Source organism: Camelus dromedarius, chromosome 25, assembly GCF_036321535.1.
Source record: "Camelus dromedarius isolate mCamDro1 chromosome 25, mCamDro1.pat, whole genome shotgun sequence".
In the NCBI taxonomy this organism is placed as follows: domain Eukaryota; kingdom Metazoa; phylum Chordata; class Mammalia; order Artiodactyla; family Camelidae; genus Camelus; species Camelus dromedarius.
The window spans coordinates 15,862,798-15,890,101 of NC_087460.1; the positions used below are offsets into that span (position 1 = coordinate 15,862,798).

Consider the following 27,304-nt stretch of genomic DNA (forward strand, 5'->3'; position numbering starts at 1 on the left):
AAGATGTTCATCAGTTTTCAGCTTCTAGCATTATGAAGTTAAATTCCATGAAACTGGTTTTCTGGGCTCATAGTTGCACATATGGCAAGGCCCCATAAAAGGTTCCATATTGTGTGGAACATATTAGTATCCCATCATAACCTTACATATTCCTTTCTAGGATTTTTTTCTATATGTTAAACTCTTATTTCATACAAATAGGTTAAATAATACCAATTATTTTATTTTACCTAGAGAAAAAGCTACTTTTAACATAAAGATAGTTTTTGAAAAATTCAGGACCAAGCTGGCAATATTTTTTATCAGAACAACACAGTAAATGAAAAATTTTTAAATATTCTCTTGCTTTAATAAAACTTTCTTCAAAAATAAATAAATCCTTACAAAAATTCTACCAGAGTAAAATTCTTCAAATACAACAAAATTCAGTCTAGAAAACATACGACATAATACTCTTAAAAGCACTTCTAAAATAGGAAACTCAAAATTTGTTTCCTTGTTCTTTGACTTTATAAATATAACAGTAAAAAAAAAAGAAAATTCCCACATTTCTTGAATCTTGAATATAAGATGTGCTGAGTTGAAGAAAAAAGTTCAGTGTAGAAAGAAACCAAAGCCAAAAATAATACCACAGGCACTGGAGTAAAAAGGGCTGCCTCCCACATCCTTAAGAGAACATTTACCAAATAAATATTGTTTCATTTCCTATTTTAGTATAATAGAAAAAAAACTGACAAATTATATCAACTGATATAACAATAATGCTATCAAGTATGTGTATTAATGTTCTTGCCCTCCTGGCCCCAAATGACAATATTAAAATATGTAATAGTAAATGATGATTAATGATTAAAATCACATAAAATAGTCTGCAGAGAAGAGGTTTGTATTTATTACAGTTTTACTTACCTGTCTTGTTTTTGCTGATGTTTCAATGAAGGGAATTCCATAACTTCTTGCTAAGTCCTGAGCCTGTTTTGTGTCTACTGTTCTAGAAGGCAAATCACATTTATTTCCTACTAGGACCATAGGTACATCTTCAGAGTCTTTAACTCTTTTTATTTGTTCTCTGGGGAGGAAGAAAAAAAAGTTATAGCAGAAGAATTAGTAACAAAAACCTTTCAAAAATTGTCCAACTTCATCTCATAAAATATGGCTAAAAGACCTAGTTCCCATCACACCAAATTTTCCTTTCTCCTCCTTCAAGTTATTTTTCTCTGTGTCCCTTGAAAGATCAAATACCTAGAAATATAGTAAAACTACAATCCAGTAGGTTCATATGCAGGTAGGTCAGAAGGATAAAACAGAAATATTGAACGATTCTAGGCCAAAAGAGTGTTACACCTAATTTAAAAAAATTTAATCTTAGAAACATATACTATATATGTTGTTAAATGTATATGTAGAATTAAAAAGTTTTTTTAAAAATACGAATTATAACATAAACATAATCTTCACATTCCATTCTTTAAAAAAAGAGCACCAAGTGGAAAGATTCTGATATCTATTGGACAATTATTTTATTAAAAGTAGATGGTTTTATGCAAATTTCTCAGATTCTTTAAATACTGTATTGTTCTAACACTTCAATCTTACAACTTCAGAGTTAAGCTTTTTTCCTTAATTATCTAAGGCCAACATTTATCCGATTCCAAGGAATTCTATACTAAATATACTATTCGGCACCTAAATTTAAGGCACCATCTCAATGACTTTTTCACATTTTTGTTCATGGTTTTTATTTTTATGATGGATCTAGCTTAAAGCCTTGTTTCTCCAGTATAGCATGGTAAAGAGCACAGGTTTTAGAGTCAAATGGGCCTACGTTTCAATTCCATCACTACTACCATGTGATCCAGAACAAGTTACACAATTGCTCTAATCCTTAAGAACTTCATTTCTAAAACAGGGATATTACCTACCTCATAAAAATTATTTTAAAATTTAAATTAGATAACTTGTGCATGGCAGTTAGCAAAGACTCAATAAGTGGAAGATACAATTACCCCTCAGTGTCTATTTTATTCAACTTAAACCCACCTATAATGGTGAATATCTTCAAATGACTTAGTATTATTTATGGCAAATACACAAAGAAAGCCCTCCCCAGTCCTCATGTACTGGTCCCTCATTGCACTGTACTCCTCTTGACCTGCTGTGTCGAGAATATCCAAGAGACAGGTTTCTCCATCAATTACTACTTGTTTCCTGTAGGAATCCTGAGAAGGGAGAAACACAGTCTGGATTATTATGGCGCACCTTTTATTTTTAAGAAAGATGTTAGACACAACTCTGGAACAAACAAACAAACAAAACAACCCAATTCAAAACTGGGCAAAGTACTTGAATAGGCAAATCTCCAAAGAAAATACATAAATGGCCAATAAGCACTTGAAAAGATACCTAACATCACTTAGGAAATACAAATCAAAATGAGTTATCACTTTATACCCATTAGGATGGCTACTTAAAAAAAAAAGAAAGAAAATAACAAGTGCTAGCGAGGATACAGAGAACAAAAAGTCACACACAGAAGTACCATAAAATCCAGCAATCCCATTCCCCGATATACAAATAGAAGAACCGAAAGCAGAAACCCAAACCCGTGTATGCCAATGGTCACAGCAGCATATTTTATAATAGCTAAAATGTAGAAACCACCCAAGTGTTTATTAAACAGATGAATGGATAAACACGTGCACGTGGGGGCACACACGGACACACACACACACACACACACACACACACACACACACACACACAGGAATATTATTTAGCCATAAAAAGGAATGGAGTTCTGATATATGCTACAATAGGGATGAACCTTGATAACATTATGCCAAGTAAAAAAGTTAGACACAGAAGGACAACCATTCTATGATTCCACTTATATTGAGATACCTAGACTATGTAAAGTCACAGAGACAGAAAGTAGAATAGAGGTTCCTGGGGCTGGGGGAGAGGGCAGTTGGAAAGTTATTATTTAATGGGCATAGAGTGTCAGTTTGGGATGGTGAGAAAGTTCTGGAAACAGAGCTAATGGTTGTCCAATACTGTGAATTTACTTAATGCCACTAGATTGTACACTTAAAATGGCTGCAATGATAAATTATATATATAAAGGTATATTATATATAATGTATATATATTATATATAAATGTGTATCTTATGGCAGTTAAAAATAAGTTTTTTTTAAAAAGGTGTTATACAGAGATCCAACAATGTAAATCTCCATATTCATAACAAAAAGACCCAAATTCTCTATAAAGGAAAATAATTATTACAAAATGAGACAGCTCTACTAACTCTTTTATTCTGGATGATTTAGATGGCAAGAAAAATCAAGCAATTCACAGTTACCATGCATTAATTTTACTTCCAGCCTAGGGAATACGTAAGAGAATGGTCAATACAGAGAATTTTAACACCCTTATTTATCCATTTCTGAAGTCCTGGGAACATTTAACAGCCAGATGGATACTATGATAAAGTTAAAGAGAATGACCTGTCTGCAAATCCTGGGAGGCCTCTAGTAAAAAGAGAGGCAGGTGGAAGGAAGGAGGAAGAGACGGTATCTTAGAGACTACGCAGCTCTCAAGATGGAGTAAAGGAAAGAGGGTGGGTAACGTAACAATCTGGAATTGAAAATCTGAGACTTCTGATTAATACTTATGACTACAAGGTTTCACACACCCTCTGCCAAAATAGGCTTCAAAAAATAAGGAAACGGCTGGTGCCATGTGTAGTCATAGAATCAGAGGCAGGGCTGATAAGGGGTATAAAGTATAAACCTAAGGACACTGTTTCTTATTGTTCCACCCTTAATTCATAAATTACTTTATAGACCTATCATTTAAAAGGTGGTCATTTAAAATCAAGCTTTTGGTAAAATGTTTGAAAAATGTTTCCAGTATAAGGAGAATACAAAGATACGTATGTAGCATGATCCCAATAAAATATCTCTACATATCAGTATAAATGTATCCATACATACATTACAAAACTGATGGTACATCCATCAAAATGTTAACAAAGGGTATGTCTCTGATGGAGATCATTAATTTAAGAAATAACTCATCTCTTGTTTATCTTTTTTTTGGGGAGGGTAATATAGATATTACATTAAATGCATTTCTTTCTTTAGCTTTTAATTTTAAAAACTGTGAAAAGATTGCCATACTAGACTAGGATCTTCTGTTTATCTTTTAAAGTAAACTATATTTAAAATTGCCCATAATAAAAATGATCTCACCAGTCAGAAAAAAAGAATGAATATTTACTTAATTTTCTAAATAAGAAACTCTTGACTAAGGATGTGAACATTTGGTTGACATTTTATTTTAGCTTATTCCCTTAATTAACTACTTAAAAGAATTCCTGTATACTAGAAATTGAAAAGCAGTGTTTTGAAGTATAATGAAAGAGGGGAAATGGAGAGCAGAGGACAGTATCTTAGAGTCAATCCATTCATTACCCAGGGGAGGCTACTAAGCATGTAAAACAGACCCAAGATGCCTTTTCCTTACCTACTGCTGTCCCCTCACGTTCCTCAAGTGCCAACACTAGCTTACGTTAACCTTAAGGCTGATAGTTTCTTCAGCCTTTAAAATTTTCTATCAACAATAAAATTAAGGATTATACTTTCTAAGCCACACAAATCTCTACCTAAGGCATGCCTGGGGGATTACTCACCATCTGCCCGTGGATATCACCTCCAAGATGTACATATACCTCAATAAACTCCCATTTACAAAATTTTCAAACACTTTGTGTTTCAAAAGCATATAATGTGGAGTATTAGTAGTTTCTGCATGCATTTCATAATATATTCCCATGAGCACTCCATCAAAGGGACTGAGAAACTGGAAAAGCAGTCCCTATTCATTCCTGTTATCTGTTCCCTTCTAAATCCTAAATTGACAGCAAAGTTCTGTTACTGAAAAAAGTAATCTACAACCTACCTATAAACAACGAGGAGCAATCTACAGATCACAAATAATAGGTTTAGGTTAAAAATTCAGTTATTTCCCAAGTTAATTTTAACTAGAGTCACCCTTAGAAGCACAGTCACTGAGCTATATAAAAAGGCAGTGCAACTCGGTAAAAACTTAAGAACAAAAGTGTTAAATGGAGAGGTATGATCTGAAAAGAACTAACACTTTTTAAGGCAAAGCAGATAACAAGCATAACAAAAATGATATGTAAATACTAAAGATTTTGTTTCAACTTCAGGTTACCCATTGACAAAAGAAGTATAAGGAGGTAGAAAAAAATTATGCACCAATGTAGAATCTTTCCCAAGACTGGAGTCTAAATAAGGGTACAGCAAGCTACTGCCCACAGGCCAAATCCTGGCCACCTGTTTTTGTATAGCCTATGAACCAAGAAGAGTTTTCATGTTTTTAAATGGTTGTTTAAAAACAAAAAAGAGTATGTGACAAATACCCAAGTGACCTTTTACAGAAGTTTGCCATCTCCTGCTCTCAGCTAGCAAAATACCTTTTCACAAATCTAAATATTCTCAACACATTTTACTTTAATACTTTAAAAAAAAATCGTCACTGAGAAAGCACAGGCTGTCAAAGCCTAATCAGTTTAAAACCACATAGATTCTACAATGAAACTAGTTAAAGACAGAGCAAGAACAGGATTAAGACTTCACATTTTTAATTAGTGTCATTTCCAGTCTTTCAAATAGAATAAACTTTTATATCAGGTACATAGGTTATTAACATCTTTTGGAAACAAGGATAAAAGCAAGCCACCTAAAAACTAACTCAATGTAATACAATATTAAATGAAGGAAAGTTATTCCATGTATTTCCCTTTACTCCCAACTAAAGTACTATTTTATTTATTTGTAGGGGGGGAAAAAGCCGTTTCTAAATAACATATACTGTGGTATGCAAAAGTTAAGTGTAGACAGAAGCCAGACACTTCTGGTGATAAACAGGTACAATCCTTCTAGAAAGCAAGTGCAGCACGTATCAAGAGCCACAGGGCTGGTCACAGCCTTTCACACAGTCAATGCCGCTTCTGGTAAAAGATGCTAAGGAAATATGGTTGGTCTGTTTTTTTAAAAATGATAGTTATTACAATAGATACATTCAACATGGCATCCTAAAATATCTTACCAAAAAAAAAAAAAGCATTTAATGTCCACAATCTTATGCCATTTATCTCTTTTTCAAAAAATGCTCCAAATCCAAGCACTGACCGTCACCACCCTAGTCCAAGGTAATCCTGTGTCATGCAGTCTCCTGCCACTGCTTCCTAGCAGGGATCCCTGCTGCTACCCTTACAATAAATTCTCCACATAGCAGCTGGTGGTCATATTGTAATTTCTAACTGTGTATTTACGTGTAATTGTTCAAGTCTACATCCCCTACTCGGCTTTAAACTCCATGATGGTTGGGCTCACATCTGTTTTGCTCACCACTATGCACCATGTGTGTGGCAGCCTTGAACACAGTAGGTAATCAGTACTGTCTGTTGAACAAATGAATAAATCCATTCAATGTAAATAAATGCAGACACTATAAATCAGTCCAAGTAAACACAAGTTAAAGATACTGTAAATTATATTAAAACAATGAAGTTGTAAATTTTAAAATTATAACATATTGAGTATTTTAATAAAGGTATTAATACAAGTTTTATACATGAAAAAGTTTTACATTACCTTTAATGTAAAAATATAAACAACAGATTGTATTACTATTGTGTTACTTTTCCACATAGCATTAAGACTGTACCCATTTCATCACCACTCACTCAACAATGAGTTTTATATTTTTATTTTTGTCATCTTGTTAGGCCCAAAACCCCTATCGCTTTAATATCTATTTCTCTGAGGACTAATAATATTATACAGTTTTTCTTCTTTATATTTTCATATTTATTCCCATTACCTGTGTCCTTTGCCAATTTGGAATTTTTGTCTTTCTTGTGCTGACTTATGTAATTTTTAAGTGTTTTCCAGTTCATTAACATGCCTTTAAGTGTTGTTCTATGTACAGAAACTTATCTCTAGACCCACTGGAGAAATTTGAAAGTTAGGACTACATTACTCAAGAATAAGATAAACTCATTGACCAGGACATCATTTTGCTGTTTTTCTATTATAATTAATAGTAACCAAGTTACTCGGTATGTTCATCTTTTAACAGACTCAACTTAGTTTTCCAACCCAGGCAGTTAACCTTGACATGGTTAGACATACTAGAGTAAAGACCTAAAGAAATTAGTAACTTACTAAAGGCAATCATGTTACTGTTAATAGTAATTACGACAGCCAACATTTACTGAGCCCTTATTTATACGTCAGATACTGTGATAAGCATATTACAAGCCTTATCCCATTTAATCTCCATCTTCATGCCTCTGATTACATCAGATACTCTTGTAAATATCAACAGGACTGCTGAAAATGTCAGCTAAAGTATTATTTGAGGATTTACTTTTGAAATGTTAAGATTTTCTTACTGTGTGAAGTATTACAAGTACTTTTCATGTACTGCTGAATAACAGCTATAGAAAAAAATGAGCAACTTACTTTTACTCTCTTAATGCTCAAGTATTTTGTTACTCTCCTGAAAGATTATTTGAATCTATCACAGAATGATGTATTCCACACTATTGGTTATAAACCATCAAAAGTTGCTGTACACAGCTAGTTCTCAAAAGACAGCTAGAAAGGTGTACATTATTAGCCTGGTTATGTTAGAATTACAATAGGAAAGAGACACGGCCACATATTGTATTGAATTTGGGATATTTAAACACAGGCTGATTTATTATTCACCTATTTACTCCATTCTCCCTTGCATCATAAGAATAGTTACTAAAAATCTACTATGTGTCATATACTCTGCCAGGCATTACAAAGTTTCTGAGTTTAAGGAGCTAGATTTGATGGAAGAGATAAGAATGTAAACAAGTAATTAAAACACAATGAAATGCATGCAATACAAAGTACAATGGTGGCAAACAGGAAGAAGAGATCAACTTTGGTTATGTGAATTAAGAAAGACAGGAGGACCACTCCAGGCAGGAAGAAGCAAAGAGAATGCACAAAGACATGAAACTGGACAAGGCCAACTTACGAAGGTCTTATATGCTATAGTAAGGAGTTTTGAGCTTCATCTTATACTAAATCATTGAAATGTTTTTAGACAGTAGGGAAGATCAGACTGAGAAGGTTCACTGGTAGCATTATTATGACAAATTATAGAAAGAGACCAGACAGGAGGCTGGGAGGTGAGTTTAGGAAACTTTTACAAGAAATGATAGAATCTGAACTAAGGCAACAACAGTAAGATGGAGATCAAAGAGTTCTGAGAAACACTGGGTAAAAGTGACAGAACAACCCTCATTCATTGCTTACAGCAATGTTAACAGGAGTGTTACTCAAAATAGCCAAAAGGAGGAAACAATCCAAATGCCCATCAACTGATGAACATATAAATAAATATCCATACAAGAGAATACTATTCAGCCATAAAAAGGACTGAAGTACTGAAACGTGACAACATGGATGAACCTTGAAAACATGATCCTACATGAAAGAAGCCAGACACAAAAGGCCACATCCTGTGTGTTATCAATTATATGAAATATTCAAAATAGGCAAATCCAGAGACAGAAAGTAGGTTAGTGGTTGCCAGCGGCTGGCAGGAGAAGGGACTGGGAAGTGACTGCTAATTGGTACAGGGTGATAAAAATGTTACTGAATTAGACAGGGGTCATGGTTGCATAACTTTGTGAATATACTAAAATCTACCAAACTGTACACTTTAAGAGGATGAGTTTTATGTTATGTAAATTATATCTCAACCTTTTTTAATGGCAGAGCTTACTGTTTAGGGAAGGGAACAGAAGGGGAAGGGAGAGGAAAAGAGGAGTTCAGCTTGGGGCATGTTGAATTCCATATGTTCGTGGGTTGTTCTGGTGCTGTGACCTGTAGGCAGTTCTGATAACAGGTCTGATGCTCAGGGCTCAAGTCTAGGCTAGAGATATACTCCTGAATCTTCAGTCCACGGGCAGCCGCAGAACTCCACTTACTTGCGGTGTGAGTGTAGGCAAACTACTTAATCTCTCATCTACTCTAAACTACTGTTCCTTTAGCTGTAAAAGTGGGTAAACAATGAACAGGCCTTTGCATACAGATTAGGATTAAAGACCATGAAAATCCCTTTATAAAATGACAAGTGCTATAAAAAGTTAACTGTATTATTTTGCATTTTATATCGTACATGCTATTATAGGCCAAAAAGGGAGAGGCAGGCTACTGGCTACTAGGAACTACACAGCAGCAGCAATATGCTGTCCTTATAAAAACCATTGGACATTGACATTTGAACTACTTTTTCCAAAACCATTCACTATATTTCAAAATAAATATAACGGAGCTCCAGGGGAAAAGAGCTAAAACCCTGGGATTTAAGAAGGATTTCTACATTTATGAGGGAGCAAAAGTGTTTTAAAAGAGCTCATTCTTACGACAGAATTTTTCATTAAGACATTCATTAAAGTTAAGAATAAAGAAAACAAAGCCTTCTTTACTAAATGATGGATACTTGTAATTATAAAGTGTTGAATCTTAACTTAGGACTACAGAATAAAATATGTACTATATTCAAGAGATAAAACTGTTCAAAAAATCTGAATAAACTCAAGGGAAATCAGCATAACAGATTCTGAAAATAAGGATATGACAGGAATACACCTGTAACCTGGTGAAGCCATGTGGCATTCTCCCCCAACCCTCACTTGATGCCAAGGTCAGAATGTGAGGCTAGAGCGATCATGGATCACATCTTAATAATTACAGATGCCAATGTAACTTCCATGTGTTGGATTATATATCCTTCAGCTATTCTTTAATTGGACTGATACCAAGTTTATCTAAGATACATCTGTATTATCCAATGTGCTAAGGCTTTAAAAGTGTGTTTGTGGAGGGGTAAATATAAAGTAATCTAACAGTATACTCTAGTGACTTTTCTCCCTCAAAAATGAGGATTTATTTTTCCCTCTCAAACAGAAGATGTTCATTTTAAAAACCAAAACACTACAGAGAATGAGAGTTTGGCATATGTCCTACCATATTTTACATACATATTCACATTGTTTTTAAATAACTAGAATCACACTCCACACAAAGTGCAGCTTCTTACATGATGGACAGTTTATCAATGTCAATATATACCGATCTGCCGAATCCTTTTCAACAACTGTGTAACTTGTACAGATATACCATAACTTACTTTCCCCATCCCCTACTGGTGAATGTGTAGATTATTTCCACTTTAAAAATTATAAACAACACTGCAATAAACACTCCTGGGTATACATCTTAAACATTTATCTAATTGAATCTTTCAGATAAATTTCTGTAAGTGGAATACATGGTCAAACGACAAGTAGTTTCCATTTTGATACATATTGCCAAAACGATGACCTCCAGAAAGTTTCTAAGAATATACACTCACGGATGCCCCACTATAGAATAAAGTGCACACGTTTCTCCCGTTTCTCCAGACTTTTCCAGACCTGTTATCATTCTCTCTTAGTCAGTATGAAAATTTTAAATGCTTATTGTTTGAACTTACATTTCTATCTTAATGAAGTGTTTTTTCATATGTTTCAACATCATTTTGTATGTGTTTGTGGATAGGTTGGCTATCTGTATCTTTAGCCTCCTTTTTTTTCTATTTGGATGTTTGCTTTTTTCTAATCCAGAAAGAGGAGAGCTTTCTGATTGATAAATGATACGAACAGTTTTCCCAGGTTTCCACCTGTCTTGTAATTTTGTTAAAGATGTCTTAATTTTTATGTAGCCAATAGCTCAATCTTTTCCTAAATGGTTTAAGAATACTTTGAAAATGAAAAGGATCCCTATTTTTCTCAGTGGAGAAAAACATTTAGTTCCAACTGCACAAATAAAAATATAACCTAATGTTGAATTCATTCATTCAATCTGTGTTACTTAGAAAATACTGCAAGAAACAGGATTTAAGACTGACATTATCATTATTTCAACGGCTGTCTACTGTTTAACGTTAAAATTTATACAAGGTAGAACCAGGGTTCTCAGCATGAGAGAAAGGAGACATGGAGGAAGGTAGGGAAGAATGAACTCACGATTTTTAAATAAAATTTATTAGTTCTGTCCATCGAAAAGGGTTTAGAGCAGTGACACCCCAGCAGCAACACACACACTTAACATCCAGATCTGAATTTCTAAATACCATTCCCCAGTAAAAGGAATTAGGGCTCTTTGGACAAATGGCTGAATCCAGGGAAGGGACAGGGAAAGAACACGGTGAACCCAGAACACACCGTGCCAGAAAGTGAGGAAGAGCTCAAAAACTGAGGGGGACATGTCAAAGAAAGGAGGCTAGCTTGAAAGGGATTCCACCGGCCATATCAAAAACAAATTTGAGCATCAAAATCAATCACTACAGGAATAGACTGCAACACACTGAATGAAAAAAAAAATCCATGAGTCCATGCTGATACAAATAAGACAAACCAAACAAGGAGACAGAGGAGAAAAGAGAGGACCCTTACTTATGGTACATGTCAACTCATAAATGCAGAAGTGATGACAGAGTTAGATTACCCACCACTTTGCCATCACTGTGGCAGTCATTTATTCTGGTGAGAATGATCAGTGGATACTACATCCCACTGGGTGCAAGTATGTTGTAGAACAGGATATTTATAGTCTCAAAGTATCCCCCCCACAGAGTACATATTAATTATGAAGGAACTAAAAATACCTTCATAGAGAGAAAACTGGCAGATATGACCTTAACCAAATAATCAGTGTTAACATAACACCATCAGTAACGGGACAAACCAGCATCACATGCCCCTTGATGTGATGCACCAGGAGGGCGTAACATCACTTATGCAGTATTTCTACCAAAAACGTTTCATCTGAACCTGACCATGAGGAAACAACCAGACAAAACTCAATGAGAGGAAATTCTACAAAACAACTGGCCTGAATTCTTCAAAAAGTGTCACTGTCGTGAACGACCGAGAAAAGCTAAGAAACTGTGCTAGACTGTGAGGTGTGACAACTGATTTTTGATCCTGGGATCAGGGGGAAAAACAGACTTGCTAAAAACACATTCTGAGAACTGACAAAATTTGCATATGGACTATGTATTGGATAAAGTACTATATCAGCATTGAAGTTCCCAAATTTTGTCCCTGCGTTGTAGTTATACAAGGAACTATTCCTGTTGTTAGAACAGGGTCAGAAACTTGTTCCATAAAGGACCAGACAGTAATTGGTCTCAGTTGCAGCCACTCAGCTCTGCCACTGTGGAGCAAAAACAGCCACAGACAGCACGTATACACTCAAGCATGGCTGTGCTCCAACAAAACTTTACACAAACACACAGCCAGCAGGCCACCGTGTACAGACCCCTGGGCTAGAAGGTAGATGTTTAGAGGTAAAAGGTCCTAACATTTGCAACTTGTTCTCCAAGATTTAAGCTAAAAAAAATCATGTATTCAAGTATGTGTATACACACATACACACACACACACACACACACACACAAAGCAAGTATGAGCAGTTTAAAGGTAACAAGTATTCACTGCACTATTTTTGACTACTTTTCCATAGGTTTGAAATTTTTCAAAAAAAAAGTTCAAAAATTATTTTAGGGAAGCAATATATCCCTACTTAATCCTCTCAAATATTTTATTTTTCCCGCTAGCTCTAATTTTATTATATTAAGATCACAATACTATAACTGTTCCAGAAACCTAGGCACTATGAGACAATGTAATTAAGACACAGAAGAAATCTGTTGTCCTAAAGCAATAAAGCCTCCAAACTAAGTTACATGTAATAAGGATCGCTGTTTACAAACACCGCTCTTCAAAATACATCTAAGACTAATAAGCTCCATGACAGCCGTGAGCTGGTCCCTTTTGCTTCCCAGTGTATCTCTAGGCCCAAGGAAGGCTGCATGGTACAGAGCAGGCACTGAATAACATTGATAGAATTAAGGAATTAGTTGCAATGTTAAAACCGTAATCTTAAGAGATGCCAAAGGATAAAAAGTTTTTCCCCTCTCATTTATTTCCATTACCAACTTTCATTTGTATGTCTTTAAAGCTTTGTAATTATAAAAACTCAAGTTACAATAAAACGCATCCAGTAATTTTTAATATCCAGGTCTCAACAGTTATTACTAAGTAAATACTTATTCTTAAATTGACCTAAATACAGTGCCTGAATTTTGTTATTAGTTTACTCTAAAAGTCAGGCGCTCTCAACTATTCTACAGTCCTATAAAGATTTATAAAATGTCAACTTCCACAATTTGTCACTTTCAAATAGGCCCTTCCTAACACCCCACGTAACACACCATGAAGCTCTGAGCTCTGTAAGGTACCTCCCGTGTGCATGACTAGAAATTCAGAGCCACGGTGCCACTTTTTAATTCCCTCAGACAAAGTAACCTCAATCAGTGTTAACAACAGAACCACCCCATCTTCTCCTACACTGCCACATTTCCTTTCTCAATTAAAAATATTCACCCACATATTTAATTAGTTGGTCCTACCTAGTCCACACAGTAATCATAATATTAGCAGAGTGAAACTGATACTTTAGATTGTTAAAACATTAATTATATAAAATAAGACTCTCAAATAAAATTTATGTATTTGTAAATTGATTATACCTAGTTTAAACAGGAAAAATATCCGAACTTGGAATTTCATGTTTTATTATAAAAGGAAGTAAGTTGACCAGTAGAGGGCACTCGTTTGAAAGGGGGGAAGAGCTGGCCACAGCCTTGAAGAGAAATGCATTTACCAAACTGCTTTGTATACCTTATTTTAAAAACAGAATGTTTTAATAGCATGCTAGAGTACGTCAATATAATGAACTATTAGTATGTTCAAATCTTTTATTTTTAAAAATCTAACATAAACCATATTCAGGGACTTGAATTGCACAACTTAAGGGATGTTTAAAGCTGCACACAACACGTATGAGGGTCTCAACCTCAGCACCGCTGACATTCTGGGCCACGTCACTACTGCTGCAGTGGCTGTCCTGTGCACTGCTGGAAACACCAGTCACAGCATCCCAGCCTCCACCCACTACAGACGCCAGCAGCAGTCCCCTTCCTCAAGTTGTGACAACCAAAAATATCTCCAGATTATTGCCAAATGTCCCCTGAGGGGCAAAGTCACCACCCATTCCTCACAACCAGAAAAAGAGCTGACATTAGATAGTGCTCTCAGCAAGTAAATTCCATAATTAACATGGAAATTTTTTGTTTAAAAAGAAACTGATATATCTTGAATAAACACTCCACAGCTCAGAGCACTAAAGATGGAACAAATCAATCCAATTACGAATCCATTCTTCCTTATTGAATAGAAAACTGTTTCATCGAAGAAGGGCATAATATTTGGACTGAATTATAAGTGTCACCTAACAGAAGCATGTAGATATCAGTGAACTAAGGCCTGGAAAAAAATACTTCTTTCTGTATCTATTTGTATGTTACATACGGTAGATAACTTATATATTTGCTAACTGACCAACTGGGTGTTCTGAACTCTACTTCTATTTTCTTTGGGCGAGATTTTTTCGTCTTCCGCCAAGTTTTACCTTAGAAAACACACTTCATAGAAGGTGTCTTTATAATAACAAATGATCTCCAAACTATAAAAGTGTTTATTATTTTTAGCCTGGTATTGTGTTTGGGGACTGCTTTGAATTTTTAATAACCCTGCACCACTAACAAGGTATTTCATTGCCTCTTGGAACTCTTCAATGGGCTTCATAAAAATCTTTCAGAATAGAAGTAAAGGTGATCATCAAGTGCAAATTTAAACATGATCCATCGATGCATCAGACCTGTTTAATTCTCTATCATATCTGTGCCAGTAAGATGCCCCTAGATAGTACACTCAGGTCAAATTTTGGTATATAGATAAATCTCAATCAGCCTCCAATATTAAATATTTTCTTAGCTTGAAAGCTAATTTTAATTTTTAAAAGTTATACAAGGGTACAGTGGAAATTTCACTCAACCTGGTCTCAAAAAGTTTAAAATTCTACCACTTCCTAGCTAAGTATCCTTAGGAAGTTGCAGCCTCTCAGAAACCATTTTTAATCTATAAAATGAAAGAAATGACTACCTTCCTTACCTATCTCACAGTATAAATTTCTGCAAATTCTAAACCACTAGAAAATATGGTTATTACCAAATTAAAATTTGTTTTTAAATTTTTTTCCCTCAATTTTTTTCTATTTGTTTCAATGTAGGAAAACTGATGAGAATTCCAAATGTGCAAAAAGCCTATGTCCTCTCCCATTTTCCCTCTGACCTGTATCATTTGCCAATCAAAACTTCACAGCAGTAGTGATACCTCCATCCTTCTTTTTTAACTTTTTACAAAAATGTCATGTCAGTATTTTTGCTTATCTATTTATCAAAATAAACGACTGAATTCTCCTGCCTTTCTCCTAGTTGAACTACACGGAGAATTTAACGTGTCAGATACTTGGGAGATAAGAGGCAATCTCTGACGCCTCTTCCCAGATGGCTACACTAGTGAGGGAAAGTCAGTTTCAAAGTTCACAGGTTATCAATGCTTCCCTGAGTCAAGTATTGTGGTTTGGCAGAAATCACAATCAGAGTTAATGGGTTTGAGTTTACTTATAACCTTCTTCTACCTTCCCCCAAAATAAAGGACTGACTTTTAACTTTATTTAAGATTTATACTGCATTTTAATACTTTTGACCAAAAGGTTTCCTAATCTATTATCAGATTATTATATATATTCTTGACCTCTGATAGGAAACAGTGTAATGGAATTACTCAGACTTCCAGAAAAGACAGAGGGCACTTCTGCTAAAATCATATTCTAGAATCCCAGGAACACTTCCATGCTTAACTTGAATTCTATTAAAACTTCCTTCTACTTCTAATTTAAATGGTGCAGTATGCTGAGCAACCTTGGCTTTAGAAACAGGTGAACTATTTAATCCTCCTTGAAGTAAAAAACAAAACCATCAGCACTGAACTGACTTGCCAAGAAAAATGCAGAAACTATCGTACAGGTGGTCCGCTTCAGTCCCTTTCACTAATGCAAATTATTAAAACTTGGAAGCCAAATAAAAGTTGCTTCTATGTTTAAATCAGATCTTTGTAAATAAGGGTTATTCCTCCATTTTTTTTCCAGCAGTACCAAAAATATTTGTCATTTCCCTATGAACAGTTACCTAATCAATCCTCAAAGTTCTATACGGCACAAACATCTTCCTAAGGACAACAGTGCCCTCAGAATCGACCTCAGTGCAGTCAAGGTGGGTTTTGTTTTTTTTAAGACATTACCCATTACCGTACAGGGTATTTTGAGCTATTCTAGATTCTACAGCTGGGGACTCAGAGAAAGTTCTGAAAAATTTTACAGAGCTGATTTTAAAAATTGGTATATATCAGATCTAGAATAAAAGCTAAGGAATTAAAGACTGCTTAACCTGGGGTAAAGACATCAAAAAAACAGTCTAACAACATAAGTCTATTTCAAAGACAAGCTGATATTATGTTAAACTTAACATGAAGATTCAGACTATGCATAAAATACACTAATAATTACATTCTGGAGATTAGTTAACACGGACAGTTATGTGCCATTTCCTCCTGCAGGTCTTTGGGATTAAATAAATCCTCATCTGCTTGAGATCACTTGAGAACAGTGCTGCCAGAAGGCAGTGAGTGGGAAATACTACCTCTCAAGGTCTCTTCCAGGCCTTTGTTCTATTATTTTGCTGTTGGCCTTTCCTTTGGTCCATTTTCATGAAACTGAGAAAGTCTGAAAATTATTCATGAATAAATTTATAATAAAAACAATTCTAAAATTTCCTTGAGTAAATTGAAAAAGGGCTGCAAAGCAGAGGTAAGGACTGGTGGTGGGACCTTTATATACATCACCTGATAGACACACACATAAAAGCAAAGGATGAGCTATTTAAAATGCATCAGGTAGCTGGAGGTTCTCCACTACTTCACTGTGAGGAGAAAACATGAAAATACTACTAATTAAGTGTTATCAGTTCAATCGTCAAATGACTGCACTTCACCAAGACAAATCAACTCTACAAGTGACATCAAAATACCAAAAACCCATAGAAACAATAACCACATTTTAAAAAATGACTGTTAGATATGTCTCATCTTACAGATGAGATGTAAATTTACATTCTCACCCTCTGAAAAACACTTCAAATTAAAATGCACGTGTACTAACACAGAGTGAAAGCCACGGATCCTGGTATCATTTTCCTGGGAGAAGACAAGCCGGGCTCTCCATATCCACGGTTACATATAACAACAGGGTAAAGCCTTGAAACCCACGTACATTTCAGATCACTTAATAAAAGTATTATCAGCATGACTGCCTGGTAATGAGCAGTCACAGAAAATGATCAGAGAAATCTTTTTTTGGTACCCAAAGGATGGGCTTGCACAAATCAATATGCGTAGTATTAAAACAAGATTTACCTCTATCGTAGGATCATATTCGTCCACAAAGTGATTCTGAATTAGCTGTATCGTCAAGGCACTCTTGCCTACGCCACCAGCTCCAACTACCACAAGTTTATATTCAGTCATTTTCAGCAGGCCTTACAATAAAATAAAAATAATTAAAATGTGACTAAATTAGAACATGGGTCACACATGAGATTAATATAGCCCAAACACTCTTATCAATACCTCTTAACACAAATTCACCTTTACACGGGAAATTATTTCAAAATACCTTACAAAATTCAACGATGAAAACTCCAGTTGATTACAGATGTGTACTGCAATGAACTGTACTTCATTTACAAACTCCCCTATCAGCATTTGAGAAAAATGCATTCAGTGTACATAGTCCTTTTATCTTCGACTCAGGTTGTTCTATCTGAAGAGCCAGGCTGCCATTCTGCAGCAGTTAATGGCTCTCGAAGGAGCACGCCATGACTTCACTGAGTCCAAGTGTCGAGCACACTGCTCTATACTCCGTGGACACACCCACACAAAACTTGTTGACAGCTATCTCCTCCATATTCCTCGTTGACTCGGGCCCCTAAGAGTTACGAGTGGATATGCTGAATGTCTCTGTCGTAGCCAACAGCTGTAGAAAACTTTTTCAAGGCATCATCACAGTAGTTTTCCTGGACAGTTAGCAAGAATCAGATGGGGGTGGGGGAGAGAATCATCAAATAAAGCTGGACGGTATATTGGGGAAATAAAAATTGAGACACTACAGGACAGTATCTGGTGGCATTTTAATCTGTAAATTATCTGCTAGGAAAAATAACAGCATAAAATGTAAGAGAACTTTGAGAATTCTGAATTAACTATTTAGTATAAATAATGTGATCATCAATCCACAGTATATAATCCTGTATCAGTGCTGAAAAACAGCACTTTGCACAAGAAAAATATAATATGTAAAGTCAAGCACTGCTTTTAATGAGAATGTTTAAAAAATGAAAGTGAATATTCCTAGTAATCCACATGACTTTTACTCTTTGGTTCTCACACACCATCTCCCAGCAGTAGCAATAAATACTGACAACTGACAAGGTGAACAGTGCAAGACAGAAACACGTTTTAGTCAGCTGTTTCAAACTTCTTGAAATAAAAATGAATTTATCTATGTTAATCTCCTTTCCCTCAATAACTCCATGATACTATTAGAAGTAGTGAACTGCAGAAAGAAGGGCAGTCAATGCCCAATCATTTAGTAAGGGATAAGCAGTTCCAAACTAAGGGATGTGCAGATACTGTGTATAAACACTATATACATGCAGCATCCTATTTACTAAAGACCAAGAATTATCAAAATAGGCCCCTCCACCCCCAAAAAAGTAATATGGTTTTCCAAGTGGTAACATATGAGCTAACTCCTGCCCTGTTCCCGAACCCACTCACAAAGAGCAGACAGGCCAGACAACTGTTACATCACCAACCGTTGCTCCCTGGCCTGCTCTGTGCCACCTATAGGCTTGTCTAGAGCCACTACAAACATGTATCACATCCTGTTTGCTTCCCCTTTTTATTCCAAATACTGGCCACAGCCAATGGGATAGGTGAGGATAATCACACCAAAATGTACCCTCTGGTGCCCTGCTCCCCCCACTTCCCACCTCCTCATAAACAATTTGGATAGCGTAGAACAGTAGTTCTCAAAATGTGGTCCAGGAACCCATTAGGGTTCCTAAGACTTTTGAGGAGGGTCCAAGAGGTCAAAAACTGGTTTCATGATACTGCTATGATGCGATTTACCCTATCCACCATTATTCTTTCACAAGTGTACGGTAGAATTTTCCAGACGTATGATCACAACAGATTGAATACAGAAGCAGCTATGAAGACCCAGCTGTCTTCTACTAAGCCATACAATTAGAGAGATTTGCAAAAGTGTGAAACAAAGCCACTCTTCTCACTAATTTTTATGTTTGTTTTAGAAAAGTTATTTTTCATTAAGAATTCTATTTATGTTACCAAATAATGGACTTATTTCTTTTTTTGATCCTCAATTTTAATTGCTATTTATGGTAAATGTTGACATACTCCAGACTGGGACTGTCAATAACTGTTAAGCGTGTAAAAGGGTCTGGGTCCTTATGACCAGTAAGTTTGCCAGCCTTGGAGATATTGTGGGCAAATACTGGATTAGAGCTTAGTTGTACATACATGTGTGAATTCTGAAAGACACACACCTTCTGGTCTACTCCTTTATGCAGTGCTCATTTCTAAAAAAAATCCTTCACTTAGACTTTAAAAAATCAAGCAATATTTAAATCCACGAGAGAGATCTGAGTTCCCACAGTCTTACTGAAGATCACAGGCAAGAAGGAGCCCCCTCACCCAAAAATACAAAAGGGAGCAAAGGGTGGAACTGGGACCAGAATCAAACATTTTGTTGAGGAAAAAAAAATGTTTCACTTTTTTGGTCATAAAACTCAATTATCATTTCATTAACCATCTCTTAAAACCAAGAACGCCTGTGGATGGATACCGTCTCAAAATAAATAGTACTGGTATCAACCATATTTCATGTCTATGGTCTATTACACGTTCGAGTCAGCATTCTGGACCTTAGTCACCTAAGAATGACATCACCCACAAGGTTGATTCTGAGATGATGATTACGAAGACTTTTTTCCTTCTGGAATTCCTTTTTGAATGATTTTCTTTTTCCCATTACAAATGTAACATGTATACTGTGTAAAAATCAGAAAACACCTTTCTGTTCTTAACCCTTTGTTTTGATGGGTATCAAGATTTAAGAAGGCTAGTGCAGGACTTCAACCACAGCATGCACATGCCTAGGAGTATTTCAGGCAGTTGGCTGGCAGACTGCGGCAATTAACTCCTCTTTTAAGTCAGTTAAAAAAAAAATCGTGCGAGTGCTGTTTGAGTACTGTAATAACTCCTGGGATGGGGGTCAAATTTGTACGGACGAAGGTAATACAGAAGAAATGGGGGAGAAGGGCAACAACACGCAAATTAAACTTCAAGTACGATTTTAGTTATTGCTGTCTACACTCAAGTAGCCAGGAAAAAGCCCTGCTTCTGCTCTGCGGCTTTTCGGCGTGTGTTTTAACTCGGCAAAGCAAAACAGACCTTCTGGGATTAACTTTTTCCTTTTCACTAAGTCGCAGGCTTTACATTGTAGGGTGTTGGCCACCTGTTCTTCCACCACCATCTCTACCTCCACCTCCTCCTTTGTGGCCACAGCAATGTCACAGCCCATATGTGGGGGAGGGGAGCAGTCAGGAACTCGGCTGCAGATGCATTTTTTCCAAACACAATAACCTCAAACAGTGGTCTCTAAGCACTTTCGTATGCTCCTCCAAAACGTGACCTCCCCTCTTACTCATATAGCCCCCTACACACTGAAAAGGACCACTAGCCGTCCAGTCTGCGCTGGAGGGAGAAGTTTATACCTTCGTCCTAGAGATGCGAGATGCAGCAGAGAAGGCAGCAAGCGAGGCAGCCGAGTGCTGGGAAGGGAGGAAGAGTGCGGGAGCGAGGGGAGAAGGAAGGACGACGAGGGGGAGGGGAGGCTGGAGAGCAGCGGGGGTAACCTCCACCGCACCCGGCCGCCCTGAGGGGCAGCCCGCCCGGCCCGCGAGTTTCTCCCCGGCCGCCTCCAGCCGCGGCTCTCGGGGAGGAGGAAGGAAGGGGTTCCCCGTCCAGGAAGCAGCACCAGCGGCGGCCGCCTCCAGCCTCACCCTCCTCAGCCCCGCACCGCCCATTCCTCATTCCCCGCGTCGCCGCGTCCCCGCGCCTCCCCCTGCAGACCCCCCCCCACCCCGCCCGCCCGCCGGCCGGCCGGCCCGCCCAGGCCCCGCGCCCGCGCCCCCTCCCCGCCCCTGGGGGACCCCTAATTCATTCACTCCCCGGCGGCCCCGCCCGGCGCCGGCGAGGAGGGTCGGGACCCCGGCAGGGGCCAGAAGGGGTGGTCCGCTCCGTACCTCTCTCCTGCACCTGGGAGCCGCCGAACCTCTGGCCCCCGCCGCCGCCTTCAGTGCCTGCGCCGCGCTCGCTCCCAGTCGGAAATGGCGGGGGCCGGGACTCCTGGCCGAGCCGCCGCCACCGCTGCCGCCGCCACCGCCGCCGCTGTGCCTCCGCCGCCGCGGCCGCCGCCTAGGGAAATCGAGCTCCGAGCACAGCGATGAGTTCGGGGCCGGGCGGCCGCAGAGGGCAGAGCTATCGATGCGCTCGGCCCTCGATTCCTCTCCAGACGGGCGTGCGGGGCGGGAGCGGCTAAGGGCGGTGTGGGAAGAGGGAAGAGAGAGCCTGCGAGCGCCGCCGGGGAGAGGGAGGGGGCCGGGCCGGCCGCGGAGGGGGCGGGCCGGGCCGGCAGAGGAGGAGCGGGGGCCGGGCCGGCGGAGGAAGCGGGCGGCTGGGGCGCTGGAGGTGGCGGGGGCGGGGCGGGGCGGTGCCTCGGCGCGCGGGCGGGAGGGCGCCCTGGAGGCCCCACGCGGCGGCCCGCCCCCGGCTCCCGCCGCAGAGCCGAGCCCGCAGCCGCAGACTGGGACCCGCGCACCGCGGAGGCCCGGAGGCCTCCCCGCCGCACCCCTGCCGGGTCCGCCCAGAGAAGCTGCGAAAATCCCGCCAGCCCTGGGGTCGGCCTACACTTGGGCACGTTCATTTACTATCTTTTCCTGCAAGTAAATAAACATGCAGTCATCAAAAGTGGGAGGCGACTTGGGTGACTTAGGGAGAGACCCGGCCGCCAGTTCCCCAGCCCGGGGCTTTCTGAGCACGCCTTGGTGATTACCAGTCTCAGCACTCTGGGGCTGGGAACGCAGCCCCAGGCCCAAACAAACGCCACACATCCTTTCATCACTAAGGAAGGGGGAGAGGGTCTGTTGCTTTTGTTGTCTTTCTGGATATTTCGAAGCCATCACAGGTCACTCTAAATAGTGACCATAAATGTACCGAGTTGCCCCTGACGGCATAAGCTGAAGACAAACTGTTTTTAAGTAGAAGTGCCCTTAATAGTCTAGACCTGAGGAGAACCATTCAAACATTAATTAGAAGACAGATTAATCAGTTAACGTCAGGGAGTTAACACATTAAACAATGGAACAATTAAAACTGCTAGCATGCCCAGAGTCTGCGTTGATAAACTACCTGGAAAGGTTTGGGAGAGCTGTAAAGATGGAGGCCTGGCAGACTAGCACCTGTACCTAATAGGACCACCCATCTGAGTCTCTACTTGCAGTTTTGTCCCTCTAATCCACGTCACAAAACACGAATAAAACAGTTCTTTCAAATCCCAACTAGTATGTCAGTAAACCTTGTACCAGCCGTCTTCCTACGCCTTATGTGGACTGTACTCTGCAAGGGTGGTTCCTGTCTCGCTCTCCTAGCACCTGGTACCAGGTGGAGGAGGCAGAAGAGAGGAAGCAGTAGACAGGGAAGGGAAAAGAATATGCCTGCTCTGGGTCAAGTAGGTGCTAAGTGTTCTGCACATATCATCTTACTTAGTCATCACAACAACCTCATGAAGTCAAACACTTTTCTCTATTTTACAGTCCACCTTCCTAACTTCTAGACATACGTGCTGGTTCCTGGCTGTTCCTGGGAAACACAGGCAGGCTTATTCCTCAGGGGCTTTGTACTTGCTGCCCCTTTATCTGGAACCCAATATATACCCACAGAGCTTCCTTTGACACTTACTTACAAATCTTGTTCAAATGCCTTCTTCTAATGAGTTTCCCAAAAGATCATGGTTGATACCACATCTCTCCCTCCTCCCAAATCCTCTCTCCCTGCTTTTTTTTCTCCAAAGCTTAACATCAATGTATCATATTTGTTTTGGTTTTTTGTCTCTCTCCCACCAGAATATAAGCTCCATGAGGGCACAGATTTTTGTGTTTTACGTTTACAGCTACAAATATAATAGGCACTCAGTAAATGTATGGAAGGTTGAATGAAGGAAGCTATGTACCCAGCTTTGGAACAGTGTGAATCTAAGTCCTTACTGAGACAGAATGCCTTCAAGTATCTGTAGCCTCTTTTACCTTCCTACAAAAATCTGCCTTTAAACTCACCCACATCACTTTCTGATAAACCACACCCTATGGAGTCTAGAAAAGTGTCTGCACACAATAGACACAATGAGTTTTTGTTAAGTGAACGATTTTCACTTATTTCTATGTTGCTTTGTCATCACTCTTCAATGTAAATCACAGATTTGTCCAACTTCAAGTACATGCTAAGTTCTTGTTTTCTCTGACAGCTGCTAATACAATGTTCTCTCTGTAGTTGGTGCTCCATAAATCTTAAACGGACTATGCTAGAGAGGAGGGGAAAGCTTTCCATAGCACGTATACGCTGACTGAAAATTCTGGCGTTAGCAGAACCCTCATCCCTCTGCATGTCTCAGTTATCATCTAGGCTCAGGATTCCCCGAAGCAGACCTGCGTCCCAGTCTCTGTTCCGTGCACCCTCCACTCCTGCTTCACCTGACACGCTTCCTCTCTCCTTCCCTTTCACTCCTCCAGTGCTATCTACCTACGCACGTCAAGCGCTTCGACTGTCCAGCCCTGACTGCTTTCTCAGAGCCAGCTGCCTCCTCCCCAACACCCTTTCCTGGACACGGGGCTTAGAGCCGTGGGTCTCAAAGGAAGGCACTTCATGAATCACCGGGCATAATTACAAAAATGCACGTTCTTAGGCCCCTCCTCCAGATAGTCCATTCAGTTGGTCTAAAGTGAAATTCATTTTGAACAAATCGGGTGACCCTCACCTGGTGGTTAGCAGTCTGGACACTGGGAAACTGGTCTGGACGCTCACAGTCCTCTCTTCTCTTGGCAGCTGCACTTGCTGCGAGCTTTGGGGCTTTCCCTTCCTCAAGCCTGGTGGCCACGTTGAATAGTCTCCCTGGCTTTCTCTTTCTTTGCCCTCCCCAAGGACAAGCACCCAGGCCCACACTGGGACCAGGATGGGGAGAGAGAGAGAGGATAACAAAAAGTATATATAAACCTGGGGCTTCCAGTATTGCGCTAAGACGTAACTGAAGTTTTTGCCCTCTACCGTCCCACTCCTCCGGGAAGGCAGCCATGTACACGCGTGCACCCATGCACGTCCTTCTGATTCTGTTTTGTGAAGATCGTATTAACCCTCTTCTGCAGATAGAATCAAACCCAAAACAACAGGAATGCCTTTGTGTTAGCTGGGCTCTCACAAGACATAAAATGCCAGGACGTGTTCAGAACATGGCGAATGCTGCAGATTTATGTAAAGGAAATAAGGAAACCTTAGAAAACCATATCACGATATGGCCAGAACTACTGTTCATCCAGGAATCCACTGCTGTCCTCGTGATCCAATGACAGGCGCAGGTGCCCTGCTCAGCCCCTCACTGACAAGCACCCATTGCCCGGACTCTGCTGCTTTAGCCATTCTCCCGAATCAGCATCTCCCTGCTTCTTCCTCACTCACAGTCGCAGCCTCTACTGCTATCTCTGCTTCTGGTGACTGCTGTCTGTGACTTGAGTTTAAAGCATCCCAAGAGAGAGGATCTGAATGCATCTGTCATTCATTGTTCAATAGGAAGGGTCTTGCTGGGACAGTCTTCCTGATGGGCCACCTGATTGGTGACTGGCCTTCTTTACATCTGCTTAGAGACCACTGCCTTTGTTTGGGTGCCAATCCTGGATGGAGACAGTGGTGGCTGAGCAGCAGGACACAGAGCAGGGAAAGTCAAGCAGGAGGAGCCACCTCTCCACACACTCCCCATCAGTTGTCTCAGGTGGGAAATTTGTACCACTGAATGGGTGCTACTTAGCTCACTTACCCAGCACATAGTCTCCTCTAGACACTTATTTCATTAGACTGTGCCTTCCTTTTTTGCATATCTGTTTTCTCCACTAGGTTGTTAACTTCTCAAAGTCCGTGCCTCATTTAACTCTACATCCTCTACCTCTCGGCCCATAGTAGGGCCTCTATGAATATTTCTTGTAGAGAATGACATTAAGACAAAACTTCAGCCCTGTCTCTACCTAGTGGCTTCATTCTCCTCTTGCTAATTTCCCAGACCATTTCTAAACAGATATCCAGTCATCATCTCAAATGCCCATCCAAACCCAAATGCCCCATCTTATTCCCCCAAACTAATTCCCTCTCCCAATTTTTTTCCCATCTCACACCCCCGCCACCGTGGCATCATGACCCTTCAAAACATTCTGATTTGAAAATTTAAATGTTTAACCCACTCCACATGCAAGCTCCTTTTAGTGATACTTCCTAAGTATTTTCTCACATCTGCCTCTTCTAGACTCCTCCTTCACACCTGCGTTACTGGAACAGCCTCCTTGGGATTTCCCTACCTCCTGGTTTTCTTCTTTTCAGTTCAGGTCATATGCCGTTGCCAAATGACTCTTCCTTACACAGGTCTTTCTTCATCATCAAACATTTACTCTGTACCTACTCCATAGAGGCTGCACGCATACAGATTATATATTTGAAAAGTCCAGAGTTACAAGCCAAGTTCCTAATGAGCACCTAAAGACACTGATAATTACTTTGAAAATTAGAGGGGGGGATGATCACTGGCCCCAGCTAAGCCTTACCTAAGACTGAATCTTGCTTATAAATCTTTAATAACTCTTTATATCCAACTGCATCTAATCCAAATCCTTGGTGCCTAACTTTTGACGGCACCCACGACCCAGCACCATCCTGCCCCGTGACTTTGTCCCCCACATTTTCCCAAAGCAGATGCTTTCCTCTCCTCAAGCAAATCTCCTCTCTGTGCCACAACACTAGGAAATCTCCTCTCTGTGCCACAACTCTAGGCTGTTATGTCCTTGCTCCTTTTTTTCACTGGGCATCTTTGCTAGAATTTACTAACTTCTTTTAAGATCTAGAACAAGTCTTACCTCCTTTTTGAAAGCTTCCTTAATGATGCCATCTCTTTTAGATCTATTATTTCGTATGGGTTAATCATATCTCCCCAAGTAAATTCTAAAATCCCAGAGGCAAGAAATAATCTTAGGTGTGTGAACCCCACCCACCCCAACAAGCCTCATTCACTGCAATTACTCAGTAACTACGTGAATACATATAATGCTCTTATCAGCAAGGTAAACATGATGAAAGCTGTGTCTGAGGAAGATCAGAATGGCAGCTAAATGCAGAAAAGATTGAGAGATAAAAAGACCTCAGGTCAGGTGTTTTGTGGCTGGTTTAAGAGTACCCAGTGACAGTGGGAATGGGGCATTGGCTGAATTCACTAGTCCTGTGAATGAGAACAAATTCGTGAATCTCTGCCAGCTTCGAGCTCAAGAACGCAGCAAAGACATAGTGGCTACCATTTGCTAAACTCCTCGTCTGAGCCAGACAAGTTTTAGACACTCTTTCAGACAAAGAACACATCTGCTCCATATCTGTCCACTCTCCTCTTCCTCACTGCGATCACTGCAGTCCAAGCCACCATCCTCTGCCCCCCCCCCCCCCCCGGGGGAACAGTCATCAGCTAACGGGTTTCCTGGCTTCTACTCTTGCTCCTCTGCAATCGTTTCCCATAGCAGAGCCGCCAGGCTGAATCTTTTCAAAATGCACATTGAATCATGTGACCAGATCATGCTCTCCAAAGACTTTTCATCACACTCAGAAGAAAAGTGGAACTCTTTCAAGCGTTTCATGAGGTCGTTTTTACCTCCTTTGAATCACACCACCCGTGACCTTTCTCTTCACTAGGTTCCAGCTGCCCTACCCCCCAACTAGATT

General features: G+C 39.6%; 1 protein-coding gene across 6 annotated transcripts in view; it reads right to left on the minus strand.

Annotated features, from left to right (window-relative positions):
- The window catches only part of KRAS (KRAS proto-oncogene, GTPase), a 36,643-nt gene extending 14,776 nt beyond the window's left edge, over positions 1–21,867 (minus strand). For 2 of the 6 annotated variants that reach the window (XM_031443933.2, XM_064479117.1), the window contains exons 1-4: positions 21,535–21,866; positions 17,561–17,682; positions 2,041–2,219; positions 910–1,069 (exon numbers count right to left, since the gene is read on the minus strand). In XM_031443933.2, the coding sequence (XP_031299793.1) occupies positions 910–1,069; positions 2,041–2,219; positions 17,561–17,671 (450 nt within the window). In that variant the 5' untranslated portion in view covers positions 17,672–17,682; positions 21,535–21,866. Of the gene's footprint in view, positions 1–909; positions 1,070–2,040; positions 2,220–17,560; positions 17,683–17,819; positions 19,438–21,534 lie in introns of those variants that run through there. The other 4 variants (XM_064479119.1, XM_031443934.2, XM_064479120.1 and 1 more) reach the window with 4 other exon arrangements.
- Between the last annotated feature and the right edge of the window lie 5,437 nt (positions 21,868–27,304).